At 36.7% G+C, this 15,463-nt stretch overlaps 1 protein-coding gene across 2 annotated transcripts in view; it reads left to right on the top strand.

The window, feature by feature from the left end:
• The first annotated feature begins 1,129 nt into the window (after window positions 1–1,129).
• LOC126821997 (spastin) overlaps window positions 1,130–15,463 on the top strand; it is a 42,940-nt gene continuing 28,606 nt past the window's right edge. The window contains exon 1 of one of the 2 annotated variants that reach the window (XM_056100797.1): window positions 1,130–1,595. In XM_056100797.1, the coding sequence (XP_055956772.1) occupies window positions 1,202–1,595 (394 nt within the window). In that variant the 5' untranslated portion in view covers window positions 1,130–1,201. The remainder of the gene's footprint in view (window positions 1,596–15,463) is intronic. The other variant, XM_056100796.1, reaches the window with a different exon arrangement.

Here is a 15,463-nt window from a genome sequence, read left to right as displayed (position 1 = left end):
ATTTGCAGCAACATTCTTTAATCCTGTGGAATAATATTTGGTAGACATTTTATTCGAAATAGGTATGGCATACTTCAGATTTCCATATTTTACTACTGATGGAATAGGCGCTATTAGTTCTGTAATGATTGTTCCAACTCCCCATACAGTTGTCTGGGGTACAGCCATACCCCCAAAGCGGACTTCAGGGGCCATCAGGTGTGACGAAATTTGGGGTGGGTCAGGTATGGGTTTATGTGCATTTGGTAAGTACAGCAGCATATTCTCTAATTTGACCTCTCCATGGTGATCAATAACAACATGGTCGGGTATACAAAAATCCCACGCTACGACACCCCTGCTTTCTAAAAATAGAAATACCGATGTCAATTTCACGAGCGTTTCCCACGCTAGATGTTCGGGCAATTGTCTTCCACTTAAAAATAACTGGTATACGTAAGTATGGATATTCATCAAGGGAAATTCCAAGACATAGCACATTATTCCTGCAGAATCATCAGAGAAACTAACTAAGCAGTTCATTAGATTTTTGTGATCTAATGATCTCCACTTTTCCAACTCTTGCAAGGACGATGTTGCATTTTTGACACTTTCTGTCCCGCACATTGCACAGGCACCGAAATGAGTTGCCCTACTTTGCCAGTCACGAAAAACTTTTATCAATACTTGTGATCCGTCAAGCTGATACACTGCTGGACATATCTGGTGTGTTTTATGCTGCAGATGATAAGGGAAATTGAAATTATAATCCATAAAAGTTCCGTTTAAGTCGAAATGTTCCGGTATGCAAAATGTTGTCACAAACTCCTTCACGATCGTTGGTAAAGGTAGTTTTCCTACTCGTGCAATATGCTTCAAAGATCCACATGTATTTTTCAGAATCGTGCATCTGCAAAGTTCTTTCAAACTTTTAACATGTGCAGGATTATCACCCAACACAAGTCTAAAGTGATTATCGAAACCATCCATCGTCCTTTTTTGCTATGTGTGCCAACCAGGCAGACCAACACTAAATGACACACCCCTTCTGCTCTCGCAGCGAAATAAACACTACTTTTATGAATAAATCGTGACGGGATAGGTTACCAATCAAAATCGTTTCCAGGAGATTCCCCATACACGTCATGGGGAATCCCTTCATATCCCACAGTTCCGCGCCAAGTATCGATCATGGTTCATATAATGGCGGAATGTTGTCAATATGCATCGAAAAGGACCCGGGGTAGGTCGCTTTTTTGGTCGTAAAAGGGGGGATGGGAAGGGGAAATCAAACTCTAGAGAGCACAGAACATTTCACGGAAGGAATTTAAGAGTAGCCGCTACACCATTGTTGTTTTTGTTCGCCTTGGTTAGGACTTTCGCTTATCAGCTGTGGATTGTCATAGTTTTGCTTGCATGTAAAAGTCGACAGGCAATTCCTTTACGGCCAAGACAGAAAAGGAGTGACGAAGAATCAGTAGAGACCATGACGGATGGCACCAAAAATAAGCATACACCTGGACCAGCAGACCCCGCCCTTGCACAACAAAAACATCACCACAGGAAAGCTTTTGAATACATATCCAAAGCCTTGAAAATTGATGAAGAAAATGCGGGTAATTATTTATTACTTAATTAATTATGATTTCTCTCTGGTTTCCATATTCTTTATTTCTTTTAAAATAATGAAATGTATGATAATTCAAATACATAAAAATTAAAGACAAGTCACACCTTTCAAAAATTATGACTGATAAATTAATCACTGTACAATCATAATACATGCCTTGTTGTAACTAAAATGATTTAATCAATAAAAACCATTATCAGTGTTGTGCTCTGGTATGTGAACCAGTCGCAGTTGCTGATATTATTTAGAGTTTTTATCAACTAACAAATCAATTACTTTATATAGGCTTTTTTGACGAAGAAAGTTTATCGAGATTTTCCGGCGTGGTTTCCCCTTGTAGTTGTCAGTGGTGCAGACAGCAAGACGGAGGGCCTGACAAGGACTTCTGTCTAATTGTTTGGATGGGACCAAAAACCAAGGTCCCGTGTACACATTGGTGTGGGTGGATGGATGGCCGAATGGTTAGCGTGTGCGCGCTGTATCTTAAGGTCTGTCATTGAGTCAACTGCCGTAATTTCGATTCCCCGGTTGTACGTGACAAGGAGTAGGGTCACCTGTCTATCCTGGTGGGTTTTCTCTGGGTCCTTCCGTTTCCTCCCACTTCTAAAAATCCCTACGCGCAAGTGAATTCAATTATTGAAATAAAATTGAACAATATGTTAGTCTCGAAATGACCTACCGGTACACTTACAGTGTACATGTAGTTTGTGTCAAGTGGATGTTAAACCCCATTTCTCTCTCTCTTTCTCTACACATAAAGATCCCTTGGTAATTGGAATTCAGTATAAGAGTAGGCTGGTGCGCTGCTGTCTGGGCAAAATTTCCCTCATAGTAGACTGTGGTGGTGTCTGTCTTGATTAGCAGAACAGTAGTACGTTAAACCCCATTTCATTTCATTAGGCTCTACCACAGGCACTTGAAGGGATTAAAATAAAACTTCTTACTACTGCTTGACTATAATATTATAGTATAAAAGAAGGTATTTCAGCCGCCATCTTTGTTTTGACGTCTTCAAGGCATTTCGTCTGCTAACATCTCACAATACTCACTAGTTCTAACACTACCCGTCGTTTTTATTGCCAACGAGGCCTTATTTGATCATTATTCAGCTTCCAATGTAATTAAATTGGCCATTTAACAGCGTTATTAATTACAAATCAAACTTGAAGCGCTGTCACTTGCCGATATTCGTCTTCATCAGAGCGGAAATAAGATTTGTTTGTAGCAGTCTGTATCACCCAGTCCCTTATAAACCTATCCGTTACTCGAAATTTCGTCGGTAAATGATCCAGCCTACGAAGCGAGGCCGCACCGCAGGTGCAGTCTGGATCACCCAGTTCCTAGGAAAATTTCGAGTAAATACCTTCTTATATACTATAATATATAGTCAAGCAGTAGTAAGAAGTTTTATTTTAATCCCTTCAAGTGCCTGTGGGCTCTACATACTTTATAATGTTTAGATAATTTAGATCTGATGTGATCGAGTTGAAGATAATATTTTCTTAGTTTGTGTACATAACATGCCCCATCCCCAGCTATAATGATTAGATTATTAATGAAATCATATTGCAATCAAGGAGATGACACAGTAGACCTACATGTACATGTAATCAATAGGCCTACAAAGCTACATGTTCATGTAAGATTAAGATAACATTTGTATTTATTCATCTTCATCATAATTAAAATGATTACATGTATTTACAATATCAAAATACATTGCACATAGCAACAAGCATTTATAAATATACATACATGTATACATACATATAACAAACAAACAATGTCACAAACTGAATAACAATTTCTAACTGGACCAGATAAATGTCAACTGTAGGTCAGATTGTACTATTTTACAGTATTCCAATTAATTGATGATACAAATTTCATCTTAACATACCTAATTTAAAATTTGGAAAAATTCAACTAAATGATTTGAAAAGCCTAACGTAAACCTTTTCAAATGTGACTTGGATTTAAAAATATTTTCAAACCCTCTGGACAAGTAAAATATGATGTAATGGTTAATTTACACAACAGGTAGGACACTTAAACATCTAATACTTAGAATAAGGCTGATATTTATTTACTGGAGCTGTCAAGTCAGCAAGAGTGTTATTGTCCCTTTAAGGATGAGTCTCGATTAACAAGTACGCGCGTATATGTACAATTAAAAGTTAAAACACTGATAACTTCTCTCAGAATAAAGTAATTTTAATGAAATTTTCAATATATTCATTTTGCATCATCTATTTTGGAACTACATGTATTATAGTAAGAACAGTCAGATCTCTCTCAAAATCTGTCATGGTGCATCTTTAGCAAAAATAACCCAATGTTTCTGGCTTGGCTAGCTTTTCTTGCTGAATAAGTCGATGAAATACATTGTACATGTATGTGGTGTAATTGACTGCACAGTCGATATGTTTGTGGACAAATGCAGTTTATATGCTAGCTGAAACGTCCGACTGGGCTAATGAAGATGAGCATAAGCCAAGCAGTATACTATGAGGGAAATTATACTCAGACAGCATCACTACGACCTACTCACATTTCAAATTCAAACTGTCAAGGGTTCTTTTCAGTGCATGTCAATGTGTACAAAGGACCTCGGTTTTCCATCCCATTTGAACAACTTGTTAGGCCCCTTGTCAACACTGCGTCGGAAAATCATGAGGAACTTTCTCAGCCAACTACGTGATTGAACATGGGCCGTCCAGGTTCGCGGGCCAACGTCTTACTCAGTGAGCCACAGTGGCTCCCATATATATACAAGTATGTTAGCTCTAGAATAAGAATATGAAGAGAAATATAATAAATTTAAATATTTACCAAAGAGTGTTACAGGTATTTGTGAAAGTGAATTGTATGAAGTAAGGTACATGTACATATATACCACACAGACATAAATGTAGATGTTACATATGTGTACATGTATTTAATTACCTGTAGGTAAGTTTGAAGAATTCAGCCAACAGATATAGCTGCAGAATACAGTACCGTACATGAATTTGTCAACATCTAAGCTGATAATTTCCAAACTGATCTACATGTACATGTACTATAAGCTACACCAGATCAGAAGTTATATGACAAGCACATTAGTGTGTTTCACTTTTCACTTTTTACGTAATTTCTAAGGTTTCTACCCGTCACTGATGTCCACTCAGGTTCAAACTTACACCGTAATATTTCCAGAATTTTCTTGCCAAAGCAGCCATTTTCCGGATTTTTGGACGTTTTGAGCTTGACAAATCACTTAGAAAGGTCAGGTATGGCTTGCAATGTGTCTATTTTATGCTTTTTCAGGGATGTAGAGTCCATTCCCCCCATCTTAAATGAGATTGTCAGAATCCAAAATGGCACCCCAAATCGTCTATTTTCGTGACATGGAAAAGCATTTTTCAAAGACTGTCCAGTTTTGCACTCATAAAATTTTTATTGATTTTAGTAGCCTTGGGTGTCCACTTTTAGAATATGCCGGTGAACATTGGCCACCCTTGAGCGTTTTGAGAAATTCAAGATGGCGTCCAAGATGGCTGCCTTTTCAAATAATCCCCAATAACTCCCATAGTATTTAGCCAAAGTACATGTATAGACAAACTATACATTTCTGGACATAGGAGCATATGAGTAATACAATAACACCATATCCAGGGCCGTATGTAGGATTTTGAAAGTGGAGGTGCAGCAGAGTGATGGGGTGCCATAGCCTCCACGTATGTGATATAAGAAAGTTTCGATCAGGGCAAACGAACCCATTGGCGTGTGGGTGCCCTTAAAACCGATCGACTGATCAGTGCCTTAAGAGCATCACTGTGTGATCATAATCAAGTGTATTATTTTATAATTGAAAGATTGTCAAATAATTTTTTTGGGGGGGATGGGGTGGGGGCGCAATTTCTCGGGGCGCCTTATTTTTCTGGGGGTGCAATGTACCCCCTGCACCCCCGCTAAATGCGGCCCTGACCACATCATGATTATCAAAACTAATTCTACCCACAAAACACGAATATACATGTAGCCTCCACAAAACTAGGTAATATTCAGTTTAATCCCCTTGTCGTGTTTCTTGCTGCAAATACTGTATAGTCTAAGCCATCCCTAGTGCAGCTACAGGCACGCATACTATATGTACATGAGCTGTCATTCTTGCATCCACATCTGGTGAGCCACATGTCAGACTCTGGGGCACGTTGACCCGTTGTAATGTTCTCAATTTAGTGTCTTTAACCAATCTAATTAAAATATAGATCTATATTTCGTTTCGTTTTTTATACTTTTGATGGGAGTTCACGTTCTATGACGTCAGGTGACATTTGACCCGATTACGTCAGTCATTCGAGTAACCAATTAGCGACCGCCATGTATTTTTGATCTACTTTTGCTTTGTTTTGATTTCTATTGCCGCTAATGTCTACCCACAGTTCCGCGCAAAAAAGGTCAAACGCTCGATTCGACAGACCATTTGATTGGCTGACCCCTCATTTCAGGCAGAACACGAGTTAAATAACAACGCTTCCAGATCCAAGTGTAGTAGAGACAAGTAAAATCGAAAATTTGAACTATAAAAACGAAACGAAATTGGATCGGTGTTTTAATCAGATTGTGTCTTTAACCTACAATACACACAGGTACATGTAATTCCACATAAAGTTCCGACGGATTACGATCTTCCAGTCAACGCCACACATTAGCTTGGTGATGACATCATTTTACGTTCCCTACACATACATCATTCTTTGGAGCAAGACTGCATGGTTTAGGTGGGGATGATGATGATACATTTCCCATTTGGATGTCTATACATGTACATGTACCTTCCACATGTTTCAGGCATCGATTTACAAGAGCTCTGTCCATAACAAGCTGGCAATGGAATCACTAATCGAGGAAAGAACAACCGTTGACCTTGGTTCAACTACTGAGGAACACATGTTCAGTACCATATTGAAATCCTGCCAGCTCATGCTCTTACTGTATGTGACACGGTTTCATGCTATTACGTCGTGGGGAAATAAGTGCTTACACAGGTCACTGTCTGAAACATGGACATCCAAAACTGGAAATGTATTGTCATCATCCCACCCAAACCATGTAGTCTTGCTCAACGAATGATGCATTTGCAGGGAACATAAAAAGAGCTATTGTGTGGCGGTCACTGGAAGATTGTAATCCGTTGGGAACTTGATTCCAAACTGTGTTGCTGGGTGAAGGCTACTTAATCGAGAACATTATAACCGGCCAACTTCCTTCAGAGTCTGTCAGGTGGCCCTGGAGCTCCTGATAGGCATGTACATGTACGTGGTGTTATCGTATCACTCATATGCTCCTACATGTATGTCCAGAAATATATACATGTAGCTTGTCTCTAGATATAAATTGGTTTGGTGAAATAATCATCCCCAACCACCACCAACAAGTTAAAGGCCATATTGTCTGGCATTTTGGATTTTACTATCATCTAATCATCCCATAACATAATGAACGTTTTTAGTGTATTCCTTGACCACAAAAACATACGGTTATTGAAATTCCAGCCATCTTGAACGCCATCTTTGATTTCTCAAAATGCTCAAGGGTGACCGAGGACACCCTAATCTACTAATCAATCATAAAGAAAAAACCTTTGTATACACAATTTCCAGGTTCTGCCAGATCAATAGAGTGGTAAGTATACTCCATAATTGGAGCTTCACCTTCATTCATTACCTTCTGCCATTTTCAACCAAAGGTAGATCAGTGTCATTTTGAACATCATTTTGACCATGATAATGAATTTTATGAGTGCAAAAATGTTTTTCCATGTCACGAACATAGACGATTTTGGGCACCATCTTGGATTTCCACCATCTTGGATTCTGCCAATCTTTTTATACGCCCACATTGAAATGTGGTCGTATATTGTCGTCGCCCCCCCCGTCCGTCCGTCCGGCGTCCACAATTGCTTGTGGATGCTCTAGAGGCTAAAGTTAATATCCGATTGACTTTAAATTTATATACAGTGTTTAAGGCCATGAAACGAAGAAGCCTATTGATTTTCAGCGATTTCTAATAATTACTGCCAGAGTTATGGTCCTTGATCACTTCAAAATATCTTGTGGACGCTCTAGAGGCTAAAGTTAATATCCGATTGACTTTAAATTTATACACAGTGTTTAAGGTCATAAAGCGAAGAAGCCTATTGATTTTCAGCGATTTCCGAAAATTACTGCCAGAGTTATGGCCCTTGACCACTTCAAAAAATCTTGTGGACCCTCTAAAGGCCAAAGTTAATATCCGATTGACTTTAAATTTATATACAGTGTTAAAGGTCATGAGACGAAGAAGCCTATTGATTTTCAGCAATTTCTGATAATTACTGCCAGAGTTATGGCCCTTGATCACTTCAAAAAATCTTGTGGATGCTCTACAGGCCAAAGTTAATATCCGATTGACTTTAAATTTATACACAGTGTTTAAGGTCATGAGACGAGGAATCCTATTGATTTTCAGCGATTTCCGATAATTACTGCCAGAGTTATGGCCCTTGATCACTTAAAAAAATCTTGTGGGCGCTCTACAGGTCAAAGTTAATACCCGATTGACTTTAAAATTTATACACAGTGTTTAAGGTCATGAGACGATGAAGCCTATTGATTTTCAGTGAATTCAGATAATTACTGCCAGAGTTATGGCCCTTGATCACATTGAAAAATCTTGTGGACGCTCTAGAGGCTAAAGTTTATATCCGATTGACTTTAAATTTATACACAGTGTTTACAGTCATGAGACAAAGAAGTCTATTCATTTTCAGCGATTTTCGATAATTACTTCTAGAGTTATGGCCCTTGATCACTTCAAAAAATCTTGTGGACGCTCTAAAGGCCAAAGTTAATATCCGATTGACTTTAAATTTATACATAGTGTTTAAGGTCATGAGACGAAGAAGCCTATTGATTTTCAGCAATTTCCGAGAATTACTGCCAGAGTTGACTTCAGATTAATACACAGAGTTTAAGAGCTTGAGACGAACAAGTATATTGATTTTCAATGAATTTTTATGACTTGAACAGCTAAATCCATGATATTAAAAGTTTTGTATACTAAACGTTAGCATGGGGCAGAACTGTATAAAAACCAAACAAATTCTAATGGTTTTCTGATAATTACTTCAACAGTTGTACATGTAAGTTACTGTTAATCAGATTTTAGTGTATTATAAATGTTTTATTACCAAAAGAAGTAAAAATATGCGACAACACTTGTTGACTGCCCGGACGATTTAGCTGCTGTGGGTGTATGTTTCGTTGCCTGGCAACCTATCTTTTAAGATGGTGGAATGGACTCTACATCCAAGAAAAGCATAAGATAGATACATGTACATTACAAGCCATACTTGACATTTCTAAGTGATCTGTCATACTCAAAACGTCCGAAAATCCCAAAAATGACAATTTTGGAAAAAAATGGTTGCTGGTAGCCATTTTTTGCAAGAAAATTCTGCAATTATTACGGTATAAGTTTGGCCCTGAGTGGACTTTGGTGATGGGTAGAATTTAGAAATTACGAAAAAAAAATAACAACCTTGCATCGAAAGAATCTACCTATGCTAGTAGTTCAAATATTTAAAGTGAACTACATGTATCTCACACAATTAATAATGAATCTCCCTATACCTGTTGTATTCTGTGGTAGATATGTCATGTAGGGTTCACAGGATAGTCAATCTGGTCAGATAGTCGATACTTTGACTTTCCTGTATCCGGCCAGGGGAAGGCAATTTGACCTCCCACATGCCGGATGAATACAAGATCAAAAGACCCATTGATTGACCGGGAGATTCTAATTTAGATTTGAAAATATGAATGTCTGGGGTCTTGGCACTCATTTAGTCCACATCCCGGGGGTGCCATTTTAACTCATGCCTGTTGCATTTATAGAGGCCCTATCTGACCTCTCAAATGCCCTACATGTAACCCATGAGATGGCTCAATTTAAATCCTTCATGGTGGAGCATAGCACACCATGCTACGATATTCTGAGTTAGTATGGACTTCTCAGTAAGTTTCCAAATTTACATTTAGGGGTCCTGATCAGGATCTAATTGCAGTGGCGGATATTCCCTTATGAAACTAATTAAAAATCTTCCCCTTTTGGCCATGGGTCAGGAACGCATGATAAATTTAGTTGATTGGGTGTGACAGGTCACATTTATATTTATTCCTTGCATTATTTACAAAAATTATGAAGCTTTTCTGGTGACCTTTAAACAGAAAAATAGAAACCTAGCTTTAGTGAAAAATAAATGATATTTTCACAAAACAGACTTTTGTCATTTACCATGATACATTGATACAAAATGTATGGTGCAGTATAGTTTCATTATATCAGTACCTTGATTAAGTGTGATAATGAGCATTTTCTGCTCAGGATGAGCAGGGTGATAAACAATTTGATTGGTCGAGACTTTGGAACAACTAAACTATGCTTCTAATTGATTTATAATGTTCAAACTTGGTTCATTAGGTGAATACCTTGATTGAGTTCGAAGATGAGTATTTTCTGCTTAAGGTAAGCAGAGATAAGCAATTTGATTGGTTGATGCTTAAGAACACGATAACTTTGGCTCTAATTAAGTGAAGAGTCATTGTGGCTAAGTATGTAAGACGCTGTCTTGCAAGCCTGGAGGTTGCTGGTTCACTCCTGGTGGTCGAGAAAGTTCATCAGGATTTTCCGGCGTAGTTTCCCCCTTGTCAGCGTTGCAGGAAGCAGTGTCTGTGAAGGACAGTTGTCTTAAACGTATGGATGGAACGAAACACCAACGTCCAGTGTACACATTGGTGTGCATGTAAGAAATCTCTTGGCAGTTGGAATTCAATATAAGAGTAGGCCATAGTGTCACTGTCAGGGCTAAATTTACTTCATAGCACACTGTATGGCATATGCTGTCTTTATTAGCTCAGTCCAGTTGAGTTAGGAAATTAAACCCCATTTCATTTCATTTCTAATTAAGTGAGAGTGATGAAACTTGGTGTCAATACCTTGACTAAGTTTGATAATGAGCATTTTCACCTCAGGGTAAGTAGAGCGATAAGCAAATTGCTTGGTCGAGACTTTAAAACTTGACAACTTTGATTCTAAATTTGTGATAGTGGTGAAACTTTGTGTATAGTTTCATTACTTAATATCTTAAGGAAGTTTGATGCTAAGAATTTTCTGCTGAGACAACGTAGAGATTTCAATTTGATTGTTGAGACTTTGGAACACAATAACTCTCCTTCAAATTGAGGCAGAATTTTCAAACTTGGTATAGGTGTCTATTAAGTGAATGCCTTGACAGGGTTTGTTCATGCCACTAAGGCTAAGGAAAAATAAGCAATTTGATTGGTTGAGACTTTGGAACATGATAAGTTTGGTTCTATAGACTAAGTTTGATGATGTGAAATTGCTGCTTAGGCTAAGTGGTGATAAGCAATTTGATTGGTCAAAACCTGTTCACTCCAACTTTATTTTACTTTGCATGCAGTTTGTAAATATGATACAGGACTGTTCTCTCTACAGAATTCTTATTTTGAAAAAAAAGTAGCTAGTTAATAAAACCTTGTTAGGTGGGATTAGTTGACATTGGTTTTTAGAGTGAACGCACACTTTGCTGCTGATAGGCCAATTAGGGGACCTGACAATCCTCCATCTACATATATGTACATGTAAGTGTAAGTCTTTTTATTTTTGCAACACTACTGTTCAGATGACTAAACCGCTGAGGGTGACAGCTTTGTTGCCAGGCAACCTCTATTTAAATATGACAGTTACCGGTAGTAACTTCTTGATAATAGAATTAGTAGTTTTAAGTCAGTAAATTAATGTGTGACCAATGACAGTTGTGCTAAAAAATACAATTTTGTCTTGAGATACATGTATAATTGCAAGATCTTCAAGTGCATGGTACCTACACTAACATGTACTACATCTCTTCTGGAATGTAACAAGTGCCTGTATATATCAACTGTTGTCTGTTAATTACCTTCTGTTTATATACATTACATAATGTAATCATTGCAGTTATAATGTTCATGTTGATGGCATGGTGCCTAACATTTTCGAGAGAATCAGGGAGAGTAATTATGTTCTTTGTATAGAGTATAATACATGTATGTATAATAGATAAAGATGTTCAGGTAGAAGTCTGCTTCTTATCTAAATAATGTTTACAATTTATAATAACAATATTTACATGTGATTCTAATTATCATGTTAGCATGGATCTAATCATGAAGGTTGACAGAAGAGTTTTACTCCAAGAATTCTTGTCTTAACTTCCACAAGAATTGCTGAGGTTCACTTGAATAACAATATGGGATGTTGGCAGCCTGTTTACAGCTGTGTAAATGAGATCATAAATATTAGGCTGGTTTTAATTCTTGTGGAACATGTGAGATTGATCATTCCACAGTTACAGGAATTTTAGAAACCTGTTTCTGTCCACCACTAATGGCATGTCTTTTATTAAGACCATGTCGATCAATTCACCAAGCTTCATTATAAATAACTTGGCCGATGTTCACCTTGTATTAGAAGATGATACACCTGACTTCACTTTTAATTAACTGATCTACACCATACATTTTCCTAAATAAGTAAATTACTAGTCTACGGTTTCTAAATTAAATCATTAAATGACCAAACCGCTCTAATCTACTTAAAATCGGAGCCATCTGATGGCATCAACAGTTGATTATGGTCTAATTAATAATTTATATAACATTTAAGGAAAAAAGAAAGACCTGCAATAAGCAGATTAAGCTCTTGAATAGTGTCCCTTTAAGAAAATAAAATCAAAATACTAACGCTGGATAATATCCCGACTTGGATTCAATCGGATTTAAAAAGTTCTATCAATAAATTTTTGCAGACAACAAAATGGCGGCCAGCTTATTACATACTGAAGAAGCATAGATCAACGAAATTTCAATTTCATGTATCTTTGTAAATGCCAAATGGAATTGGACTGATATATTCCTAGTTCCTACATCTGTATGTTGTTTTGCTTTCGAAGGACAAAATAGTGTGTTATTCGTTAATTAATTAACATTGTGAGATTGCAAATCATTGAACCGTCACTAATGTTGTGTGTGTAAGCCTCAAATGTTGATCATTTGGTGTTATATCATAATATATCCCTATCTTCTGTTTATCATCTTTCCCAGATAATTTAAAATCTAAAGCGTTTATGTTGCAACATATGAAAGGACCTTAACTTCAAGATGATAAACATCAACTAGTCTATGATTTAACAGTCTAAGATTTAACATTTTGACTGTATTAAATCATGGACTGTCCTAGTTATCGACTCTGCTCTCTACTACGTTACTGACGAGTTGTCTATACAACTAATATGAAAATAGTCCTTTTACCCCATCTCAGTCCTAAGGCTATTTCAGAACCCTTACCGTCTATTTTTCACCGTGATTCTTCTTTGAACGCCTAAATAAATCATTTCTTGCCATATCCGACACAACTTTATAAAAATCCAACACTATTTTCATGTAGAATTGTGCGATACGAAAACAAAAACAACTTTCATTTGAATTGGTCGCCATTATCAAACTCACGCTTAACCAAAATTCCAAATTTGGGAATGAAATTGTACCGTAAACGAAAATTCGTGCTGTACATGGTGATGGTCATTAAAGTTTTTTCATTCAACATACACAAACAATTATTAAATAAAATGTATAAAATTGAACAATACATTATACTGGCCTTCATAAAATATTTTAAATATTCTATGTGTTATTCCCATGTACAGCACAAATCTTCATTTACGGTAAAGTTTAATTCCTAAATTTGGAATATTGGTTGAGCACGAGTTTGATAATGGCGACCAATTCAAATGAAAATTGTTTTTGTTTTTGTATCGCACAATTCTACATGAAAATGGTGTTGGATTTTTATAAATTTGTGTCGGATGTGGCAAGAAATGATCCATTTAGGCGATCAACGAAGAATCACAGTGAAAAATAGACAGTAAGGATTTCAAAATAGCCTTAGAACGGAGATGGGGTAAAAGCCTTATTTTCATATTAGTTGTATAGACAACTCGTCAGTAACGTAATAGAGAGCAGAGCCGATACATTACGTTACTAAAGTAACTATGGCTGTCCTAGGTTAGAAATTGGACACCGTAAAACAGTATCCAAATTCCAGCAACAATAAAATATACCAAATAATATTACATGTACCTCAGTTGAGAGTAAATGCTACAAACAGTTGATTTATGTATTAAAACTGCATGATTTGTCTGCATGTATATATTCCTCATCCTATTTGTGTACATATCTTCAGACTGTGATATGATTTATATGTAGATATGTAGATTTGTTAAAGTTTCTTAAACAACCTATTGTCAACCCTGTTTGATCAGACGTCCCTGCTATAAATAAAAGATTCCAGATTCGGATGTCATCTATTTGAACCTGTTAAACAAACATGCCCTGTTGTCATTGTGTGTTTATCAACATCAAAAAAGGGAAGAAAAACAAATATTTATACTAAATTGGGTCGTTTATCAAAGATCAGGGATATCTTAATTAATTGTAATGCACAGCTATGGATGTTACAAAATTTCAACACTTGAATTCAAAGGAATAACCCACAGATAGATACATGTATCGACCCACCCACCCACTCATCTGACCAATGCTGGAAATAACTTTCGAATGTGTGTCTGACACCATGTCAGACTGGATGAACATTCTGCCTGACATTTAAAATTTTGGGTCGGACATTTTGGTTGGCAGTTGGCACAATGTCTATTCTGTTGACTAATATTTTTTGCGATCCACATGACGTGGGCCAGGACAACTTTGCTTAGTTTTCGTTTGATGAACGAAATAGGTTTTGATTTGTCACAGATATAAAAATGTTACCCATTAAATTGCCTTGAATGTCATGATACTTGGGGTAGATACGTGTCAGTTCGGAAACGCAGGGTGCTATTTTTTCTCCGGAATCAAACACGAACAAGATGTTTAAGGAATGAATAATTGGTTCACGCTTCCTGCGGATTTAAAATACACACCACCCATTGAGAACTTAACTATTTGTTGTATGATTAAATAAAGTATGATCGAGACTTTGAGTTTTTGTTCATTACAATATAAATCTATAATTTCATCGGCACCCGTCATCCGATAATATAGCTTCCCGTCTTTGACAATGTTCGCCTAATCACGTGACAATTTCCCGCCTCTTCTATAAAGGGTTGAAAATACAATCTTCTTTTGGGAACTTATTTGTTTGTTGTATTACTAATTAATAATATACGATTTAGATTATCAGTTAATAAATGGTGAAAACGATACAAATCTTGACCAATCTCCTATTTTATTTTGACCTCGCAAATCTTAAAATATAAATCCCTTTATAAACTGTAATGGCTACCTAATCTATGTACACGTTATCGTGAAAACATGCAGAGATTACTACGCCGTAAATACTACATCAGAATAATAATATAATATGGAACTTCTGGGTATGGATAATTATTTTACTGTAATTTATGAATATGTAAGAAATTATGCAGGAATACATTGTAGGTTTCATCAAAATTTGTAATAAAAGGTTCTATGCTGAAATACATACAACCAAATTACACCATTCGACTGGCGACTGCTTAATGTGTATTGGCATTGGATTTATTGAGAAAATATCAAATCTCTGAAGCGTGACATCGTATAAATTCTATAACAATGTGTGTTTCAACTCGTAAAATTCCCTTGAATATATGTGACAAAAATTGTTAAATTTTAGTATTTGGTACCTACGATAAATTTACTACACCCGCCTTCGAGATATTGTAGAACTTTCAGT

Source organism: Patella vulgata, chromosome 5 (genome assembly GCF_932274485.2).
Source record: "Patella vulgata chromosome 5, xgPatVulg1.2, whole genome shotgun sequence".
NCBI classification, from domain to species: domain Eukaryota; kingdom Metazoa; phylum Mollusca; class Gastropoda; family Patellidae; genus Patella; species Patella vulgata.
Note: the sequence above shows the minus strand (reverse complement) of the source record. Positions and strands in the feature narration are given on the sequence as shown.